Here is a 20,808-nt window from a genome sequence, read left to right as displayed (position 1 = left end):
GTATATCAATAAGTTTTAACAATTTAGGGGGTCAAAACATAATATTAAATAGTTTGAATTTTTTTTAAAAAAAATTACTGTTGAACCGGAAAAACCGGTTTTTTCCCAGTCAAACCCAGCCAAACCCGGTTTTTGACCGGCTTTGACCGAGTTTTAAATTTCCGGTTTTTTAATATGACTCGGACCAGCCGGTCCGGTCCGAGTTTTAAAACAGAGCTTAAAACATCAGAAGTTGCTGAATATTTCCAGATTTTTACATGCTCTTTGTTCTGACCCTTTTGTGCTTAAATTCAATAGTTTTATGTTGAAGAGTGAGAAAAATATTTGGTGATCTTGTTGTTTTGGTTCAAAGTGGGTTTGGTTGAGATGTTAGTGGTGCATCTGGGATTGCGGCCGAGTACTGCACTTGAGAACTCAGAGTTGTGCCAACCAATGTACATATCAATTATACCTGAAATTTAATTTTCATTGCAAAAAAAAATTGGGTAAGCCCAAATTCGAAATGCAATGATGATTTAGGTCTCAAATTATAATTCAGCTACCGTATCTCAAAAAGAAAAAAAGAAAGAAACTAATTTAGCCACCTACTACTTGACAACAGGCAACATGATTGCCAGATCGACATCCTTGTATTATAATCAACCAAATTTATTGTATCCTAACCACTCAAGAACGTGGAAAACGAGTAAAATTGTGCTAGAATGACGTCAAACATTATTAGAAGGTTTGAATTACGTGTATACTTAACAACCGTCCCAATATTTTTTTATTTTAGTTTATGATTATTTCATGGTGGATTCAAGATTTTGGTCCAGTTAAATAAAATTTAATTAGATGGTTGAAAGTTATTATAAAATAAAAAAGGAAAGGACAAAATAGCAAAAAAATGAAAAACTTTATGTCACCTTCAGGGTATTATTCCTCTAATTTGTATTTCTCAAAAGGGTAAAAATTATTATTTTTTAAATAAATATTTGATTTTATTACTCATACTGAAAAGACGGGATACAAGGAGGGGGCCTAAACCGTACCTCCATGAGTCATTGCACTACTCCTGACGAGCACTAGTCAATCCTACTAGATGGTATACCTAGCCGATCCATAGAAATATCTTGGCGAACCTCTAGGGGTAGCTGCCCCCACGACTCGAAAACTGAATTGGTACCTGAGTTATGCTCTCCATAGCCAAACCAACCGCAGACCTGTTCGCCTCGCGACGACAATGCGTCATGACCCGCACATGATGCCGTAAAGCTAAGAGCTCCTCAAAATCGCGCATAAACCACCAAGGTATCCCGACCTTGGTGTGGAACATTCGAACCAATAGCAAAGAGTCTGACTCCACGTGCACCTCCGCAAAGCTTCGTTGTACGCAAAGCCTCACCCCCTCAAGTACTGCCTTCAGCTCTGCTTGCAAGCTCTTAGCTACATCAAACACCTTCGCAAAAGCAACAATAAAACGCCCTTCTGGGCCCCTTAAAATACCACCCTCTCCTGCTCTTTCCGCCTGATAGCAACCATCAACGTTCAACTTAGGGATCATAAGCTGTGGCCTGCTCCATTTGTGCCAGGAAATCCTACCAGAACGGTCCCTCTTGACCACTAGATCAAGAAGAGAATGCCAAGATAAACCACCAGAGGCAAGATTGGGATACCGTCCACACAAAATTTCTCGTAGCTCCCCGAGTATACGCAAGTGAATGCCAACTGCTGTCACCCGTTTGCCATCGAAAAGCATCGTGTTCCTAGCCCTCCAGAGGTGCCAACACACTAGACAAGGTAGAATCCGATATATTGTCTTCAAAGCAGCCTTTGAGGTGGCCCTAAACCACCATTTAGCCAGCATATGTCGTACCGTAAAAGCTGGACCAGGGCTTCCATCACTCCCTTCAAATGACTGCCAAACCTGTGAAGGGATCTCTCCAATGCAAAAAATATGGTCTAGGGATTCCACCCCTGGCTCCTTACAACACCAACAGCGAGATGGGCCGTGTACCTGAAAGCGGTGGAGAATCTCCATGACTGGAAGTCGGGACCCCAGCAAATGTAACATGAAGAAGGACACCTTCGCTGGAATCAACGGATGCCATATATTTGTGAAAAACATTGACCTAGGTGATGGTTGGCTCACCTCCTGATACGCCAAAGAAACTGTAAACGAGCCAGAGGAGCTCAAGGCCCACATCATGCGATCCAACCGTCGGGACATAGGAGGAGAAATATGTAAGATGTCTGACATAATACCCCGAGGCAACCACTGCTGCAACAGGTGTACGTTCCACCGGCCTTGGTCAAAGACGTGTGCCACAGCGTGTATGGTTTCCACTTTATCGCACACCGGCCCCTGCCCCATCCAATTTTCATGCCAAAAATCCACTTCCCCATTCCCCAAAACCCATGTAATGTGCTATTCCATTTGGTCTTTGATCATCACCATCCTCCGCCATATGTGGGATTGCCCCCTAACTTGTTCAGCTTCACAAGGATGACCTCCCCGTAAATACTTTCCCCGCATAAAACGTGCCCATAAGAACACATTTTGGCGGAACAACCCCCACAATTTCATAGAGAAAGCGTCATAGACTGCCTGTAGTGCCCGTATCCCCACATCACCCTCCTCTACCGGACTACAAATTGAACTCCATTTTATCCAATGAACCCGTAAACCATAATCAGAGCTACCCCATAGGAATCCTCCGAAGATCCTTTCCAAACTTCGACAGAAACCCTTCGTGGGAGTCGTGGTAGCCAAAACATGAACTGGTATAGATGCCAGCACACTCTTGATAAGAGTCAGCTTCCCACCATAAGATAGCAACTTACTATTCCATGCCAGCACCCGCTTTGATACCGACTCCGCAACCCCCGAGAAGTAGATGGACTTGCCCCTTCCGACATAGAGTAGGCAGCCAAGATATTTAATGGGGAAAGACTGCTCTTTGAATCCCGTAATCTTGGCGATGGTATGCTTCCTAACCGCATTGAGCCTTTGATGCAATAGGAAGCAACTCTTCTGGAGGTTCACCTGCTGCCCCGACAAACTGCCATAGGCTTCCACTACGCACAAGACCATCTCTAAGGGCCTCTTCAACCCGCTACTAAAAATCATCACATCATCCGCGTACGCGAGATGAGAAATGTTATGGTAGTGTCTGGGAACCTTGAACGGGACAAACCTCCTCTCTACCAGTAGTGCATTCAGTGACCGGGATAAGACCTCCACCCCCAAGATAAACAAGGCTGGTGATATGGGGTCCCCTTGGCACAGACCCCTGGAAGATGTAAAGAACCCCTTCAATGTCCCATTAATAATCACTAAGAACCACACATTAGACACTAACCGCCACATCATGTCAATCCACCTCTCCCCGAAACCAAACTTACGCATCACTTGCATCAAAAAATTCCAGGACACCCTATTGTAAGCCTTTGCCATATCCAGATTAAGGACCACGTTTCCTTCTCTATTCGCCCTCCGAATATCGGAAACAAGCTCTTGAGCCAACAAAAAATTATCCGAGATTTGCCGCCCCTGAACAAACCCGCTCTGGTTATCCGAAATCAAGAGCGGGAGCACCCTTGCTAATCTCTTCGCCAGCAGCTTAGAGATAATCTTATTCACAAACGTGCAAAGACTAATTGGTCGATATTGCGAGAAATCCTGAGGAGAGCCCACCTTGGGGATGAGGACGATAGAAGTGGCCGTTATACTCCTTGGTAGCTTTGAACCAGCAAAGAAGCTACCCACTACCTCAAACACATCCTTCCCAACAATCTCCCACACGTAGGTGAAAAACCTCCCCGAGAACCCATCAGGCTCAGCAGCACTGTCGGGGTCCAAAGAGCTTTTCACAACCCATTGGCTTTACTGTTGAACAGTAAATTTAACTTAAAGATATGACACCTAAAGGGACTGCAAAATCCTTTAAACATTGAAATCATTACTTCTCTTGGGTTTAGAGTATCCAAGGTTGTGTTTGGATTGAGAGATTTAAATTAAAAAAATTTTGAAATTCTCTCAAATCTTTCTAATTGTTTAAATTATGTAAGAGATATTTGAAATTGCAAAATTACAAATGATTATAGTGTTTAAAATGTATTTTGATAATTAGTGAATTATAAACTCAAATTTTCTTAAATAATTTAAACAACTAGATCGATTTTATTGAATTTCAAATCTTTCATCAAAATTTTCAATCTAAATCAAGCCTGAAAAATTAACATATAGAGATAAAGATTTGCCTCAGCAAATAACTGGTAATACTTTGAATGAAGAAATTGAAAAATTGTAGGCAAAAAGAGAATCTCCAAAGATCAAAAGTAAACAAAAAAGGAAAAACCAGACATAAGGCTTTGACTGATGAATAAGACGGCAACAACCACAATTAGAAAGGATAGCAATCACATGCATACAGACGAAACTGATGAGTTTATTGTCGACTGCCTCGGTTTGCTCCAAAAAAGCTACAACGATAATGATTTCCATGAAAATATCAGACTGATTGGGACTGTGGCTCGCACGATTGACAGTATTTGGATACGTTAATAGATCAGATTGGTAGACTTTTTCACAAAAAAAAAAAAAAGAAAAAAAATTGTGCAGATATGATTGAGTTGAAGTACAGATTTTGTTTCTCATGTGATGCTTGGAATTTCAGGCTTCTTTGTACAATAACCATTCTTTTTTCAAAATTATGAGGATAGATAGTAGTTTCCATTTACTCCATTAATGATTGGAATGTGTGATCTCTCTCGATAACAGATGAAACGTCTTCTTAATTACAATGTGTTTAGTTGTCAAATAAGCATGTTTTTTTGGTACAATAAGCTTGTTTCCTTGTATATTGTCTCGCACAATCAAACAATTTCCATTGGCAAGTAACCTCTCCCCGTTGATTGATATGTTATGCTTGCAGCCATTGAATCAATAGTCCATGCCTTAAGAGCAAGGAAACAAGAAAGGAAAAATTAGAAGCCTACTAAATTTCCTTGATTTCTGTCTAACTTCTGATGCAATATATACATATGTACATACGTATATACATATATACTTATGTATATGTATGTACACACAAATTTGACATGTGTATGTATGTGCATGTGTGCGGGTGTATAGATATACAATATTGAATCAAAACAATATGGATCATTGAAATAAAAGAACGAATATTCGATTACAAAAAATGAAAGAATATGAAGAACCACATGCCAAATTTTTGTGCCCTTATATTGATTTATTTGAACCAACGTTCTATCAAATTACATTGTATATCCCAGAAAAGAAGAAACAAAAAAGAAAAAGAAGAAAATCAATCACGCGATTCATGCTTGTTATGTCATTACTTGTTTGTCCTCGCTACTTATATAACCAAATAGAGTCACAAGGCCAAATCAATCTGTTTTTATTTATAAAAACAAAAAAGGGAAAAAAGCTAGTAGTATTTTTTTTCCCTGCTAATGTTTTGATACCCAAAAAAAGAACGAAAATAATTTGTTACTAATATACCATAATTAATCAATGAGGGGGTTAATTGCACTATATCCCCTTGAATTTTTAGGTGAGTTACACTTTACTCCCCTTAACTTTTTGAATAGACTCTTTGCTCGTCATTTAATGTTTCTTAACTGTAATACCTCAAAATCTCTGTTATTTTGTATAACTTACAAATACAAATTTATTTTAGCAAAATATTATTGAACTTTATCTTAAATTATAGTATCACTCGTGAAGCATGCTGCTCAAAAAGTCACTTACGTGCTCTCTACTTTATAAAAAATACGAAAGCATTTGAAAAACGTAAGAATATGCAGGAGTTTTGGGAATGGTAATTGAAAACATATAATATACAGGTACACTGTGCTGTTTTACTAACTGTGGCTTGTAGAACTCTTAAGTCGACGATAAGAATGGTATGAAATAATGGAAAATCAATCCCAAAATAAAGACAGGTTAATTGGTTTTGTGTTTAATGCTTAATTGCGTGTAAATTTCAAGTCCATTCGCTATGATGATGAATGATTAGAGCTAGCTAGCAGGTCAAATATCATGTCACTAGACAATATTATAAGGGTTTGTCTAATTGATGTGCTAAGATATATTTCAAGTATCATATCTTTGGAAATATAAGATTAATTAGAAAAAATAAATAAATATAAGGGTGGGTAAGTAAAATTAAATAGAAAAAATATACAAATAAAATAGAAGGTAATAATTGTTAGTATGCATATATACATGATAATTTAGGTGAATGTTATGTGTGTTAAATGCTCTGTAAGCACTGATTAGAAAAACCCATATTATAATGATTAAGTTGAAGAAAGTCCCTTAACCGCGAGTTGCACCTTGAAATTAAGATTAAGAAGAACCGCCAGGAGCAATTATTAGGGTTTATTTTATCAATTCAATGTAGGGACCAATTGAAAATGGCAAGTTCTTGCAAATTTCACGCGATCGAGTCTTGGACTGGCCGCAAAAAGATCCGCATATCCTTTTGGCACTTTGATTTCCGAATCCATATCTTCTGATCACACCTACCCACGGTTGTCCTTTTCAATTGTGTCTACTAATCACCAGGCAATAAGAAAAGGAAGATATACAAGTAGGAAAAAAGTTTTTCACAACTTTGAAAATGACGGAAGATTATTTTTCACTCAATTCTACAAGTATTACATTCTAATCTAAAGCTATACCAAATGGTCCAAATCCCTTTATAAGTAATAGTAGAAATGAGTCGAGTCGAATTTTAGCAATGTATTACACGAGTTAAAATATTTGAGATTAAACTCAAATTAGAACTCATCAAACTTTTAAAAGCTGAGTTTGAGTTCAAACTCAATTATAGTTTACTTTGCTAGAATTCGAACTCGAGTTTGATCAAATTTAATTTAGTTGAGTTCAATCGATCTTAATCATGTTCAATTCAGCTTAAGTAATATATATTAGTATTTTATATATTTTAAACAAGGGACACAATAAAATTTCATACTAAAACATTTTTTTCAAATATATACATATACAGACACACATATATGTATGTATGTATATATGTATATGTATATATATGTGTGTATATATGTATGTAGATACATATACATATCTACATACATATATACACACATATATGTATGTATGTATAGCTCGGAAGCTCCTCACATAATAGGTTCGGTTTGAGCTGATTAAGTATTCAAGCCGCTTGAGCTCGGACAATGCGAACAAGAGTTTTCACTGAACAGGCTAATGAGTAGTCCAATTGAGTTCAACAATTTGCATCCCTATTAACCATTTAATTCCCCTTTGTACTCTTTTCAGCAAAGGCAGTACTAAATTTTTTTGAATTGTTTGGTACTTTTTGTATCGATGATGATACATTTCTCGTGGATGTGAAGCAAGCTAAGTCAGGGGCATTTTGGTATTTCAATATTGAATTTGTTGCCTACTAAATCACCATTCTCAAAAATATGCAAAACTTGTGTCTTGATGGTTCACTCCTTAGTCTCCTCTTCTTTTAATATACGTAACTTTTATCTAATAAATCTCACGCTCCTAGTTTGTCATAAAAAAAAAAAAAGAAGACAATTTTCACTCGCATTGTTTAGTAATATTATTTGCATAATTGTAAAAAAGTGTGAAAATTAATGTGCACTCTATTCTAGGAGCAGTACGTTCTATTTAAAATTAGAGTAAAAAATAAAAAAATCTCTTGTGATAAAGCTAATACACAGAAAAGCCCCTCATGATTTTAAAATGCACAACATGACATTTCATACTTTGAACTAAATTGTAAAGATAACGGAATCCGTTAAATTTAACGAAAATTACTTATTGGAACCTAAAACAAAATTTATACCTAATTTTTAACAAATATATCTGTTCTACTCCTTAAGCCTCAATTCTCTCTCTTTAGAGAATAAAACAAATGATTTTGTTGAGCTGTCTTTTGCTTAATTATATCTGGGTATTTTTGTCATTTCGTCTATTTCCGTTAAATTTAACGGATTTCGTTACTTTTATAATTTAGTTCAAACTATGAACTGTCGTGTTTTCTGTATATTAAATTTACCACCGGAATTTTTTTGTTTTTTACTCTTAAAATTATCACGGGTCATTCCAAGTAGGCACCCTCTGCTACCCATATGGTCACGGACTTCTTTGTATTTCAATGTTCAACTTTTTGCCTACTAATTCAAGAAAAGATTCCCCAACTATTCCAAACTTTTGTCCTTTGCCTTTGCCCTTTACCCAAACTATTCCATTTCTTAACAAAAACAACAGAACGCAGGCAATTCGGTATTTGAAATAGTATACGTAAGAAGTCTTACTTCTTGAAAGCATTATAAATACGAGTAGGAGCTAGACAATAAACATCCATATCAGGATGGGGAAGCCTTATCTAGGGTTAGTGGCACTCTTTAGGGTTGTATCTTCTTTGTTGTGCTTCATCACTTCTCCATCAGCTTCAGCTGCTGATGTCCATGGTGGAGAACAGCCTTTAGCTAAAATAGCTATCCACAAGACTGTTCTCGCATTACGTGACTCTGCCTCCATCTTTGCCAGTCCTTCCCTTCTTGGCAAAAATGTAATGTCTCCTATTCATTATCTTCTCCTTCCTTTTAATGTAATGACTCCTCTTCATTATATTTTCCTTCCTTTTTGTTTGTCAAAGATTATATACTAAATTCGGATGACATATGATTTCTAAATAGATGGTGTTAGTGCCACAGTTGGATTTTTTTTTTTCACAACTATTTTTGAATAAAATCCCAAAATTGCCCTTCCAGATATGTATGCAATTTAGATTTTGAAAGGGGTAGTTTTGTAATTTTAACAATAAATTCATTAGAAATAAGAATTTAGCTATGACAATATCATTTTACTTTGCTGGATACGTAATGGATCGGGTCTACCTAAATATTTTTCCTTCCACTTTCAGCTACTACATGCATATCCTTTAAGACGTAACTAAGTGACTGTTGGTACTATTTCTGCACCTCAAATTTACCAACTCAAGCTGCATAGAGTTGCCTTGAGTTTTGATCTTCTGTTTATTCTCTCTCATATGTTAGTGTTTTCTTTCTGTAATCAAAAGTATTTAAGTTTGCTAATTATATTACAGTACATGCATGACATCTTCAGAAAAATGTTTGCTCATTATTTTATAATCAATACATGCTACCAAAGTTCTCCTTGCTTGGTGGCACAAATTATTGAAGGGCATATTTTAAAATATTCATATTTTACATTTAACGTCACATCCAGTTTGGGGTGGCTAACATTAAAATATTGATTTTTCTGATAACTATTATTGGATGGGTGTTGGTTTCGAATTATCTCAACTCGATATCCGAATTAGAATGCCACTAACAAATAAATTGTTCAGATATTACAATCGAGCATAATTGATGTAATATTTTGCCAAAGTATTTTAGAAATATTATGTGGCTTTAAAGTCTACAAGAAACTGTTTTAGTAATTTATGAATATTTAAATGTTCAATTAAAAGTATAGAAGACAAGAAAGATGATTGAGTGCAATTAATAAGGCAGTAAGGGTGTAATATTTTAGGGAACAATCATGAGACTAGTTCAAAGAATAAGGGGTCAAATTTTTGCGACTGCCCTTATTCTTTAGGGACAATTATTTTAACTTTAGAGACAACTCTCCCTAAACACTTTGCCCTTATTTTAACTTGGTCAATTACTCTTACAAGAACAGGATGAGGATACTGAATGGATCACAGTGGAGCTTGTGAACAAAGATCCAGCTGAAGATGACTGGGTTGGAGTTTTTTCTCCAGCAAAATTTAAGTAAGATCCCTTAACTTTATACAGTTAAGCCCTTTTGACTTCAAAATATTTGTTAGGCCGAGTTATTTTTTGCAACATCAGTAGTTGAGATAATTAGGTAATCCCATTTAATATTGTGAAATTGATTTTTTTTACTTCTCTAGCACGAAAAGATTATAAAAATAATAACAGAAAGGTCAAATTCGAACAACAGATTCGAATGAAAATATAATTTCTACTAAAAAAATACAAATATAACAAGCAAATTCCATACTTCCAATATAATTCTCCTAGAATAAAGTCTTATAAGAGATTAAGGCAATTATTCTTCCAAACAATGTGGTAGGGCTTACTACTGTCATGTGACATCCCTTTTGGCCTTCCCTTAAAATAGACAACTAATCTACTTCCAAATAATAATAATAAAAAAAAGAACTCACAACTCTTAGGCTAAGTTTACAAAGGCTAAATTCTACTTAATTCATCTAAAATGAGGTAATGTGTCAGAGAATTTGTCAACAACGCTTTTCTTTTTTAAACATCCCGTCACTTCATGCCTTCAATTATTGGCTTTGTTTAACATATGTCCCTGAAACTTCAATTTTATTTCAGTATGACCCCCCTAACTTATTAGATTATTTCAATGGCATCCCTTAAATGTTTGAACTTGGAGAGTCTTATTGATACAGTTAGATGGCTTTCTTGGAAACCACCGAATTAATTATTACTAATCCAAATGTTGTAGTATATATCAACTACATAAGTATACCTACCAACAACACAAATAGTAAATTATGTGATTATGAGGATATATATATATATATATATATATATTGTGTCTGGCATGCGCGCACTAAATTCAAATTTTCAAAAGTAACTTTAAATATTAGTGTATTTTTTTTCCTTCTTCTTTTTCTTTTCTCGTTTCAGCTTTTCCCTTTAAAATTGTTCACTCATGGAATTTTCATTTGTACAGTGACTCTCTTTGCTACCCGACGCTGGAGGACTCTTATGAGGAGTCTCCATACATTTGCACTGCCCCCATAAAGGTGTGCTCCAGTCAAATAAAGATTCAATTACACCAATTTTTCTCTTATTGTTTATATAATTATACTGACTTTTATTTTCGTAATTTAATAACCAAAATTTAATTTCGCTTTTGTTGAGAAAAAGAAAACCCAACAAAATCAAAACTACGAGGATGTCACTGCAATTTTACCTTTATTTTTTGGGGCACAATTTAGCCCTAACCAATATATGGAAATAGTTGAAACTTTTTCTAACCAATTCAAAATGTTTTTCCTGACAGTACAAATATGCGAATGACTCCAACCCGTACTACACCTCAACAGGCAAAACTTCACTCACATTCCAGTTGATCAATCAGCGATCTGATTTCTCATTTGCATTGTTCTCTGGAGGATTGTCAAATGTCAGTAACGTCATCTTTTCTACCACTTGTACCTTTTCTTCTTTCCTTTCACTGTATATAATTCTGTCCAGCTGTCGTAAATCATATTTAAAGTCTTTGCCTTTTTAAGTAGGACAATGGATTTATAGTTAATTACTATTTTACTAAATGTAGGGTCATTTTTTTTGGTGTATAATATGTTGCTAATGTTGACTAATTTAAGCCCTAACTCTTTTGGTTTATCCTTTTCTCTTTTTTTTTCCCTGCTATGTAATTGATTCGCTGGTTATTCTTGTCAACATGGAGCCATCATTCTGTACACATTTTAGTGTGTTACATCACTAATGGTCTTGCCTTTGAAATAACCATTTATGAATGGACCGGGGCATGCTGGATTGGACTAAATGTAAATTTTTAGTTTCGTATCTCAACCAAGTTAAGCATTAGTGTACCGTATAACTGTGAATATAGAATGAAGAAACTCATTATTGGAGAAGTGGAGTAGGGATAATTTCATAAACCTCCCCTGAGTAACAATTTTACCAGCCTCCCTTGAGGTTTATCAAATTATACTTACCTCTCTTGAAAGTTGTTCAAGAGGATATTTTCTTTAAAAATCTTAAAGTTATGATAGTTATAAAATAATTTTGTGGAAGTAAAAGAGAAAGAAGGGAAAAGAAAAGCTAAATTCAAAACCTTTTTCTGTTCAAAATTGTAAGAATCATAGCAAATCTCAGGTTGAAGAGAGATGATTGGTCTATTTTGCTGAATCTTGTGATAATTAATATAGTTTTGTTACTTATTTGTTATCTAATGTATTGAATGTGAACATTTTGAGTAGTGAAATGTATGTGTTAATTGTTTTTAACTTTTAATTATTTTCATTCTTTTACTAATACAGCTTATGAACATCTACAAGAGGTATTTATGGAATAAAAGTTTCATCTCTCTCTTTAAAGTACTTTTTTAATGTTACTTTCTTACTTGGACTTATTTTATTAACCAAACCTTAACCTCAAGGGAGTTTTGTGTAATTTTGCAAACCTCAAGGGAGGCTAGTGAAATTGTTAGAAATCTCAAGGGAGGTTTTTGAAATTATCCCTTAAAAATATGACAAACAAAATCACTATTTTATTTTACCTTGTCATCTAGAATGAACATTTGACTCAGTGGATTGTGTAGTTAATAACTGGTCAAATTGTGATTATGCTTCTCAATCCAATTTTTTCTTCTATCTTGCACCTTTTTATGTGTTATTTAGTTTTCTATAATTTCATGTGTCTGTTTTTGCAGCCAAAACTGGTAGCAGTTTCAAATACCATAGTATTTGCAAATCCAAAAGCGCCTGTTTTCCCACGACTTGCTCAGGGAAAGGCTTGGGATGAAGTAAGTTTATCAGGATGGTTGGTTCTAAATAATTTGAATAGACATTATTGCTTTTTTTTTTTTTTTTTTTTGTGAGAGGACAAAGAAGGTAGTCAATGGCTGCACTAGAATCAAACTCTCTGTCTTAAACTTCAATTAATTTGGATCCCTAATTTTTAAAAACTTAATTTAGCCCTCTAATAATGCCACTACTCTTATCTACACTAGAGCTTGCTCTATTAACAACTATAGTTGATCATGAGTCTATCAAATTTTCAAATCACTACAATCTATGATTTTCATTTCGATATGCTTGTTTTGTCTTAAATCTTCGAAAATATAATTCAACTATCTAATTTACTTTCCTTCAATTATTGTTTCAGATGACAGTAACATGGACAAGCGGCTATAACATAGATGAAGCCTATCCTTTTGTTGAGTGGGGATGGAAGGGACATGCTGCAATGCGTTCACCAGCAGGAACATTAACTTTTAACCGAGGCAGTTTGTGTGGTATGATTTTATTCTACTCTTTTTACTGCCAAGTCGTTATATTGTTGTGCATCTAATGATCAATTCCTTAAATAAATTAGTCAATTCCACATTGCATTTCGACTTTTCTTTACATAAATCTCTTAAACTTCACCTTACATTTAGCAACCCAATCAGACAATTTCTACCAATCCGAACAGCTATTGGGTTTAGGTTGCTCCTGCTAGATTTAGATGTACGATAACCTAACTAACATCCCAACCAAACAGAACTAAGTATTAGGTAAAAATTCTTTAAGAGATGACCTTCCTAGCATATATGTGGCATCTGAAAATCGATGCTAGATAGTGTATATATTTTTAGAGTAAATCTCGTATACATTAATAATGTATACATTATCACGATTGAATGCACGACACATATGTAAGATTTGAATTTTAAATTTAAATTCGAATTATATGTCATATAGCTAATAATGAAAGTGTATATACTGTCAATGTATAGAAGATTAATTCATATTTTTATGCACATACATACATATATACATACATGTTCAATGAAAATATTCAATTTGCACCTATTTATCAGAATTAGATGTACAAATCATAAGGTTCAGGTTATCCCTACTAGATTTAGATGTACAGTCACTAAATTAACGTCTCTACCAATAGAGTTGGGTATTATGAGGTCACAATTATTTGAGCTATGATTTTACAAGCATTTATGTGGCATCTGAAAATCGATGGTAAATAATGTGTACTAAATCTAGCCACTAAAGCCGCTCACTTTTGCTTGCAGGTCCTCCTGCAAGGACAGTTGGTTGGCGTCATCCTGGTTATATTCACACTAGTTTCTTAAAAAATTTGTGGCCAAACACCTTGTGAGTTTCCTAACTTAAAATTCATGCACCATATTGGCCTTGATTTTTTTTTTTTATCATGTCAAATATCTTGATTTTGTTTCACGAATAATGGACTTTTACAGGTACCAATACAGGGTCGGTCACCTTTTAGAGGATGGTTCGTATGTTTGGAGTAAGACTTATTACTTCCGAGCTTCCCCATATCCAGGGCAAGAGTCATTGCAGCGAGTTATAATATTTGGTGACATGGGAAAGGTAATGCCCATAATTATCAAATGGAAATAAACCAATTAATCTTAGTGTTTATATCACGTTGATTAAATATTCTACTGTCTAAAAGGGAGCAATTATTTAACTACGAGAACTAAGTAAAAGCAACATATATTATTAGATAAATTTAATCAAACAGTTTTGAGAAATGTTAATGATACTTCCTTATTTGTTAATGGAACTGTTCTTGACTTTTTTACTCAATATTTTGACAAGATAAAGTGCTCGTGAGATATTTGTTACTCAAAATGCTTGTCGATTTGTGCCATTCTTGGTATTAAGTATGCATTCATATATACATGCTAATGTTACTTGCAGGCAGAGCGTGATGGATCAAATGAGTATGCAAATTATCAGCCAGGATCACTCAATACTACTGACCAACTCATCAGAGATCTCCCCAACATTGACATAGTTTTCTTGATAGGAGATCTCCCATATGCAAATGGATACATCTCTCAATGGGACCAGTTCACTGCTCAGGTTGCAGCTATTACATCGACTAAAGCCTTTATGATTGCAAGGTTTGTTAATTGTTCTATAACGCACTAACTTTACACGAATTTTATTAGCTTGGTTTTGTAACATTTTTCTAATACACTTTCTGAACTATCAAGTCTTCGTACAGTAATTCTTGGTGAAAATATTAAGGCCATTTAACTATAGTTTTTGAACAGATGAAAGAATTATTATCAACTGTTGTTTACCAAAGGATTTTGTGTGAGTAAACGAAGCTAATGGTGATAATTTTCGTGACACGGAGACGCACCACAAGAGATTAATTTAATGTGTGCTTCATGCAGTGGCAACCATGAACGAGATTGGCTCAATTCAGGATCATTCTTTAACGTGCAGGATTCTGGGGGAGAATGTGGTGTACCAGCTGAGACCTATTACTATGTTCCTGCTGAGAACAGAGCTAAATTCTGGTAACCAAAGTTATGATTGTTTTTTCTATAGAAAGTAATTGTGAATTAATAGTCATTTCTTGTTCCAAAAAAAAAAAAAAAACAGCATTTTCGTGATAGGTTTTAGCTTTTAGGAATAGACCATCTTTCAGCAATTACGTGATGAAGAGTCCAAGGAGAAATGTCTGACCAGCTATACATGATCTTCTTATAGGTATCAAACAGATTATGGGATGTTTCGCTTTTGCATAATTGATTCTGAGCATGACTGGAGAGAGGGATCTGAACAATATCAGTTCATCGAAAAATGCCTTGCATCAGTAGATAGAAAGCACCAACCTTGGTTGATTTTCGCAGCTCATCGTGTCCTTGGATACTCTTCCAATGATTGGTATGCTAAAGAAGGATCTTTTGAAGAGCCTGAGGGAAGGGCACACTTGCAGAAGCTTTGGCAGAAGTACAAAGTTGACATTGCATTCTTTGGCCATGTTCATAACTATGAAAGGACTTGCCCTATTTATCAGGTACACAACTATATAATCCCGGAAATCCTTTGATTAATTATTTTGATTTTTAGGAATAGGGAAAGTTCAAATTGCGGGTCAATAAAGCTAAGCAGTCTAAGTTAGCATAATAAAATTTTAAGTGACGTTTCGAGTCCTAGAATTAATACATGAACAATTCACACACATTGGGTTCGCTCTCAATTGCATTTACTTTATTGCCTCTAGAAAGTTAGAAGCAGGCTTTGAAAAGTAATTGAGAAGAGAACAAATAACTCTTTTATAATGAAAAATTAAAATCAGGTGTTGAGAATCATTTTACAATAAGCTCATAAAAAGATTAGATATAGGCAACCAATCCTTCCAAGATTTGAAAGTTCGGTTTTTGATATTTGAGATATACTTTATGTTTATTCTTACAAATTTTGATATTTGAGAACTTTTTAATTGCACTCTAGACAATTCACCCTTGATCCTTGCTATACTCTATTAATTTTAGTAAGATAAAGATCTAAGGTAGCTAAAATCTGAAATAGAAGAAGTTCAAAATCTAAGCATAGCCACTATGCTTTAACTGCACTGTGAAGTCCTACTCTGATTCTTCTCTGATATTTAATTTCTGTATGCTTTAGAACCAATGCGTTAAAGATGGAAAATCACATTACTCCGGGGTGGTGAATGGAACTATACATGTAATCGTGGGAGGAGGAGGAAGTCACTTGTCCCAATTCACTCCAACCAATACTTTTTGGAGTCTTTACAAAGATTATGACTGGGGATTTGTGAAACTGACGGCTTTCAATCGCTCCTCACTACTGTTTGAGTACAAGAAGAGTAGAGATGGAGAGGTCTACGACTCCTTCACCATCTCTAGGGATTATAGAGATGTCTTAGCTTGTGTGCATGATGGTTGTGAATTTACAACTTTAGCATCATGAGTCCACTTTTATTCATTAGGTGGATATCCTTCATGTTGATTAGAGGAATAATAAGTTTGTATGTAGCATCTTTGTTTTAAAATGGACTTGTCCAAGTAATGCCAATCTATGTTTCAATCTTTGCTGTAGAATTCGAAAATTATTAGAGTGCAGTAGATTTTACACTGTAAGGATATTTTACACTATAAGAATGCCAAACTATGTTTCATTATTATACACTGTAAGGAGATTTTACAAATATAAAAGTACGTGCAGTAGAAGATGAGTAAAATTTATAATATACTATTAATTAAGTATAAGAACAAAACTTACACCCCTTCACTCTTTTCAACCACAAATACAAAGATCTTCTATCGTTTCTTGTCCCAACATCTATTAAATGACTATATATCCCTTTTTTTGAACGTCTTATTCTAATTTTTTTCGAACTATTCAAAGAGATCACGAAAGTCGCATATGCGTCTGTCCTCTATATGGCATATCCACACATGGTAATCATGGAACTTGAAGATCTCCTAACCTGTGCTGTGACTCTTTAGAGAGATTTAGGACAAAAAAAAAGGTGCTAGAGAGAATTAACGTTGTGCTGGATGCCTTAGAATCTCTATTTATAATAGAGTTATTTCTTATTCTAAATAAGAAAAAATTATTAATAAAAATTAAGTCCTCCTTATTCTTCTAATTACACATTAACCCCATTTGTGCGTGAATCCTTAGGTTCAAACTAATTTGGTTATGATTAAATTAGAATTTTTCTAATTGGAATAATCAATTAACAACATAACTAATTATTTCTTAATTATCATTCGTCAAAAGTGACACCCAATAGTACATTGTGACAACCAATTAAATAGTATCAATTATTTGTGAATCTTTCAGTTATTAGTTACTCTACAATTCAATCCCTCCATCATACAATATCCCTATTAGTCTATTAGAGTTTGGAATAACTATCAAATACCTAGACTTAGTCTTATGTGCTTGATCTACAAAATAAACTCTATGAAATTAGAAATTCTTTTCTAATTTCTCATGAGCCTTGACCAAGGACTTCTGAGTTATAGTTTGAAAAAAATCACCTGGGATATTCTTTCTTTTACCCAGTGTGATAATTATCTTAATAACCATTTACATGTCTCCGTACATAATTTGATATACCAAATAACACGTACTTAATTTTTTTTTTATTAGAATATAAGTACACTATATAACTAAAACATAGCAATTATATACAAGACAACCATGACATTTCAGGTCTAAGAACCACATGCACAACTGTAACTAAAAACAACCAATTGACAGATTGATAATAATTTCTATTTGGCGTTCTTTCTTTGGCTCATATTAAGTGAATTTGTACTAATTAAAGAACTCATATATTTATCTTAATGTCTCTACACAAATGATTGAGATTCATCATCCTCTCAATTGAACATGGTAGTCTTACCGCATTACTAATGTCCAATTAATTATCCTATAACTAGGAACATTTTGGAGTAAAGCAACAAGTATATAGGTCTAATATGCTCAATTCTTGAGAGCATATACTCTCCAGTTTATTAATATGGAGTTATCATAGAAATAATTACACATATATACGATATGATAAATATTGCCGAAGTGTATTTAGGAGTCTAAGGAGAAATTGCTAACCACCTACATATGATCTTCTTATAGGTATCAAAGGGATTACAGGATGTTTCGCTTCTGCATAATTGATTCTGAACATGACTGAAGAGAGGGATCTGAACAATACCAGTTCGTTGAAAAATATCTGGCATCAATAGATAGAAAACACTAGCCTTGGTTGATTTTTGCTGCTCATCAGGAGCTTGGATACTCTGCCAGTGATTGGAATGCTAAAGAAGGAGCTTTTTTGAAGAGCCTGAGGGAAGGGCACACCTTTAGAAGCTTCGCCAAAAACACAAAGTAGACATTGCATTCTTTGGCCATGTCCATAACTATGAAAGTACTTGTCCTATTTATCAGGTTTGCAGTTATATGCTCCTAGTAAATCTTTTATGTCTACCATTATCAAGAAAAGGGGGGAAGGTTAAAATGTGAGTCGACAAAGCTAAATAGTTTGGGTTAGTATAAGAATTTACAAAATTCTAGTTGACTTTTTAAGTCCAAGAATCAGTATAATAATTCACATACGTAGGGTTTTTTCTCAGTTGCATTTTACTTTTGAAAAGTATATCACTACAACAAAAATGGACTTTCCTGGCATGACTATAAAGATACTTGTTGGTTTGTGTCATTATAGTAAGTCTATCATGACACTTATTATATCAACTCAATAATATACACTATAATTTTTTTAGTTTATCTGATATAAAAAAAATAATGTGACTTTAGACTGCCTATCATGACACTCAAGAAAATGTGAGATGTACCAAAAAAAAAAAAAAAAGAGATACAAAATGACATCGGTTGGATTTGGCAGAAGATTTATTTGGCAAAACACTTGGTGAAATACTCTAAAGTTTTATTTTGCCGGCAAAAAGACTGCGAAGATTTTCTTCTTCTCATCTCTCTGACCTCTCCACAAACAAGCTATCTCAGCTAGTCTAGAAAGTTGTAGGAATCCAAGCTATCTCCGCAAACAACCATCTTCATCTTTTGCTAACCTCAACTTTAAATCCCTTGGCTAAGACATCTGGAAGGGCAGGCAAGGAGTAAAAGCTAGAAGATTGGAGTCCAATATTGGCAAAGCGGGAAGATACTTCAGGCATATGTTGTCCCAAAATCAAAGTGGTAAACACAATGAAGCTGTTGCCCATAACTTGTTCGATAAAATGTCAATTTCCCCCTGCTTTTCATTTTTTTCTCTGAATCTCTTTTAATGTTAATTTATGAAACTTAGTTGTAATTGAAGTTGTCTTTAGGCAGCTAGATTTTTATGAATAGAAATCAACTTGGAACTCTTTGATGAAGATCAAAACAGCAATGGGGTGACTGGAATGACCTTTTTGCAAGACAAGTGCAAAAGTTTAAGAAATAGGTTGATGGAAATTAATATTTAAGGACTTAATTAATGGACTTCTAGTTGAACTGCACATTGGTCATGCTCTGGTTATGCATCCGTGACTAATAGGTTCAGATTCTTGTTGAGCAAGATTATTGAACAGACAAACAAATATTCTGCCGTTATTGAGATGGGTGAGAATGAATGGTGTACCATTTGATTATGTAGTGTCTGATTGACTCGAACTTCCACCCCTCCCAGTTCTGGATGACATAGCACCGTTATTGGTTCTTTTTTTTTTCCCTCAATTTAGTCCTATTTCTAGATCAATTAGCTGAACAGTCATAGCAACTTAAAAGAATCCTGGGACCAAACAAAGATTATGAGTATAAAATAAAAAGCTAGATAGCATTCTCTTCTTTCTTTCATATTTCATTGTCTCTCTGTGGTGAATGTTTTTTCTTCATAAATGTCTTCTGGTCTAACCGTGTCATAAACCTATGCTTTTTCAGTCATTCGTTTTTTCCAATTACCTATGTCGTCAGTTGCATACCTTTCTAAAGAGATGACTATAAAATTAATCACTACACACCAGAGATGTATGTATACTTTGATGGAAATTTAGTAAGAGTCTTGAATTTCACCTTTAGTCTTGCCGCTCATGTGTTTGTTTAACCTTTGACATTTCAGATTGAACTTAGGAATTTTGTGAAGACGCGAGCGTAGGAGTTGGTACGAAGGGCTTTGTTCTATTATTAGGTAAATAAAATTTCTATCCGCTTGCTTGCAATTTCTATTTTTACAGATTGTTGAGAAATTTTGCATTTTTTTGAATTCCTTTATTTGCTGGGCTGCTAGATTTAGTAAATTGTAAATTCTTGAACTTGAAATTAGGGACTTGTAAGCCACGACCTGAATCTAAAAAATCAGGGCGCATCTTATTCCCAATGATTTGATGGTATTTGTGATTTGATGGTATTTGTCTAGTTTTCTAAGTACTAATGTGTAGTTGTCATTTTCATGCTGTTGGAAGCTTGTTGGAGGACATTTATTTATATTAAAAGTATAGATAAAAGTTGGATGGATTTTTCAAGAACAAGTGAAAAGTACGAGGTAGGACTTCAAATGTTTCTAAATTTCGCATTTTCTAGATCAAGTTGTGACGGAATGATTTTGTGTCCTTGCAATGATTGCGCCATGGGTGTTTGTGTGACTAAAATGGAAGCATATGATCATTTGAAAGTGATAGGATTTATCAAGGGTTATAATAATTGGATAGCACATGGAGAACTTTCAAACTACAATGAA

At 34.5% G+C, this 20,808-nt stretch overlaps 2 protein-coding genes across 2 annotated transcripts; one reads left to right on the top strand and one right to left on the bottom strand.

The window, feature by feature from the left end:
* Positions 1 to 1,123: 1,123 nt before the first annotated feature.
* LOC113693288 (uncharacterized) lies at positions 1,124 to 2,353 on the bottom strand. The gene has a single exon (XM_027211846.1). The coding sequence runs from the start codon at positions 2,351 to 2,353 to the stop codon at positions 1,124 to 1,126; it is 1,230 nt and encodes a 409-aa protein (XP_027067647.1).
* Positions 2,354 to 8,266: 5,913 nt separating this feature from the next.
* On the top strand, positions 8,267 to 16,663 carry LOC113691818 (nucleotide pyrophosphatase/phosphodiesterase). Its single transcript, XM_027210118.2, has 12 exons — positions 8,267 to 8,576; positions 9,713 to 9,804; positions 10,760 to 10,832; positions 11,093 to 11,215; positions 12,488 to 12,580; positions 12,943 to 13,072; positions 13,850 to 13,931; positions 14,036 to 14,168; positions 14,502 to 14,707; positions 14,987 to 15,112; positions 15,306 to 15,615; positions 16,227 to 16,663. Exons 1-12 carry the CDS (start codon positions 8,376 to 8,378, stop codon positions 16,530 to 16,532), a joined length of 1,875 nt encoding a protein of 624 aa, XP_027065919.1. The 5' UTR covers positions 8,267 to 8,375; the 3' UTR covers positions 16,533 to 16,663.
* The last annotated feature ends 4,145 nt before the right edge of the window (positions 16,664 to 20,808 follow it).

This window comes from Coffea arabica, chromosome 6c, assembly GCF_036785885.1.
Source record: "Coffea arabica cultivar ET-39 chromosome 6c, Coffea Arabica ET-39 HiFi, whole genome shotgun sequence".
Taxonomy (NCBI): domain Eukaryota; kingdom Viridiplantae; phylum Streptophyta; class Magnoliopsida; order Gentianales; family Rubiaceae; genus Coffea; species Coffea arabica.
Note: the sequence above shows the minus strand (reverse complement) of the source record. Positions and strands in the feature narration are given on the sequence as shown.

What these genes read in the sequence shown, in the direction of transcription:
- LOC113693288 (XM_027211846.1), bottom strand. Translation starts at nt 2,353, where the DNA reads ATGGGGCAGGGGCCGGTGTGCGATAAAGTGGAAACCATACACGCTGTG.
- LOC113691818 (XM_027210118.2), top strand. Translation starts at nt 8,376, where the DNA reads ATGGGGAAGCCTTATCTAGGGTTAGTGGCACTCTTTAGGGTTGTATCT. An exon ending in CTTCCCTTCTTGGCAAAAAT is followed by an intron (nt 8,577 to 9,712) that starts GTAATGTCTCCT and finishes TTACAAGAACAG; the next exon opens with GATGAGGATACTGAATGGAT. An exon ending in TTTGCACTGCCCCCATAAAG is followed by an intron (nt 10,833 to 11,092) that starts GTGTGCTCCAGT and finishes TTTTCCTGACAG; the next exon opens with TACAAATATGCGAATGACTC.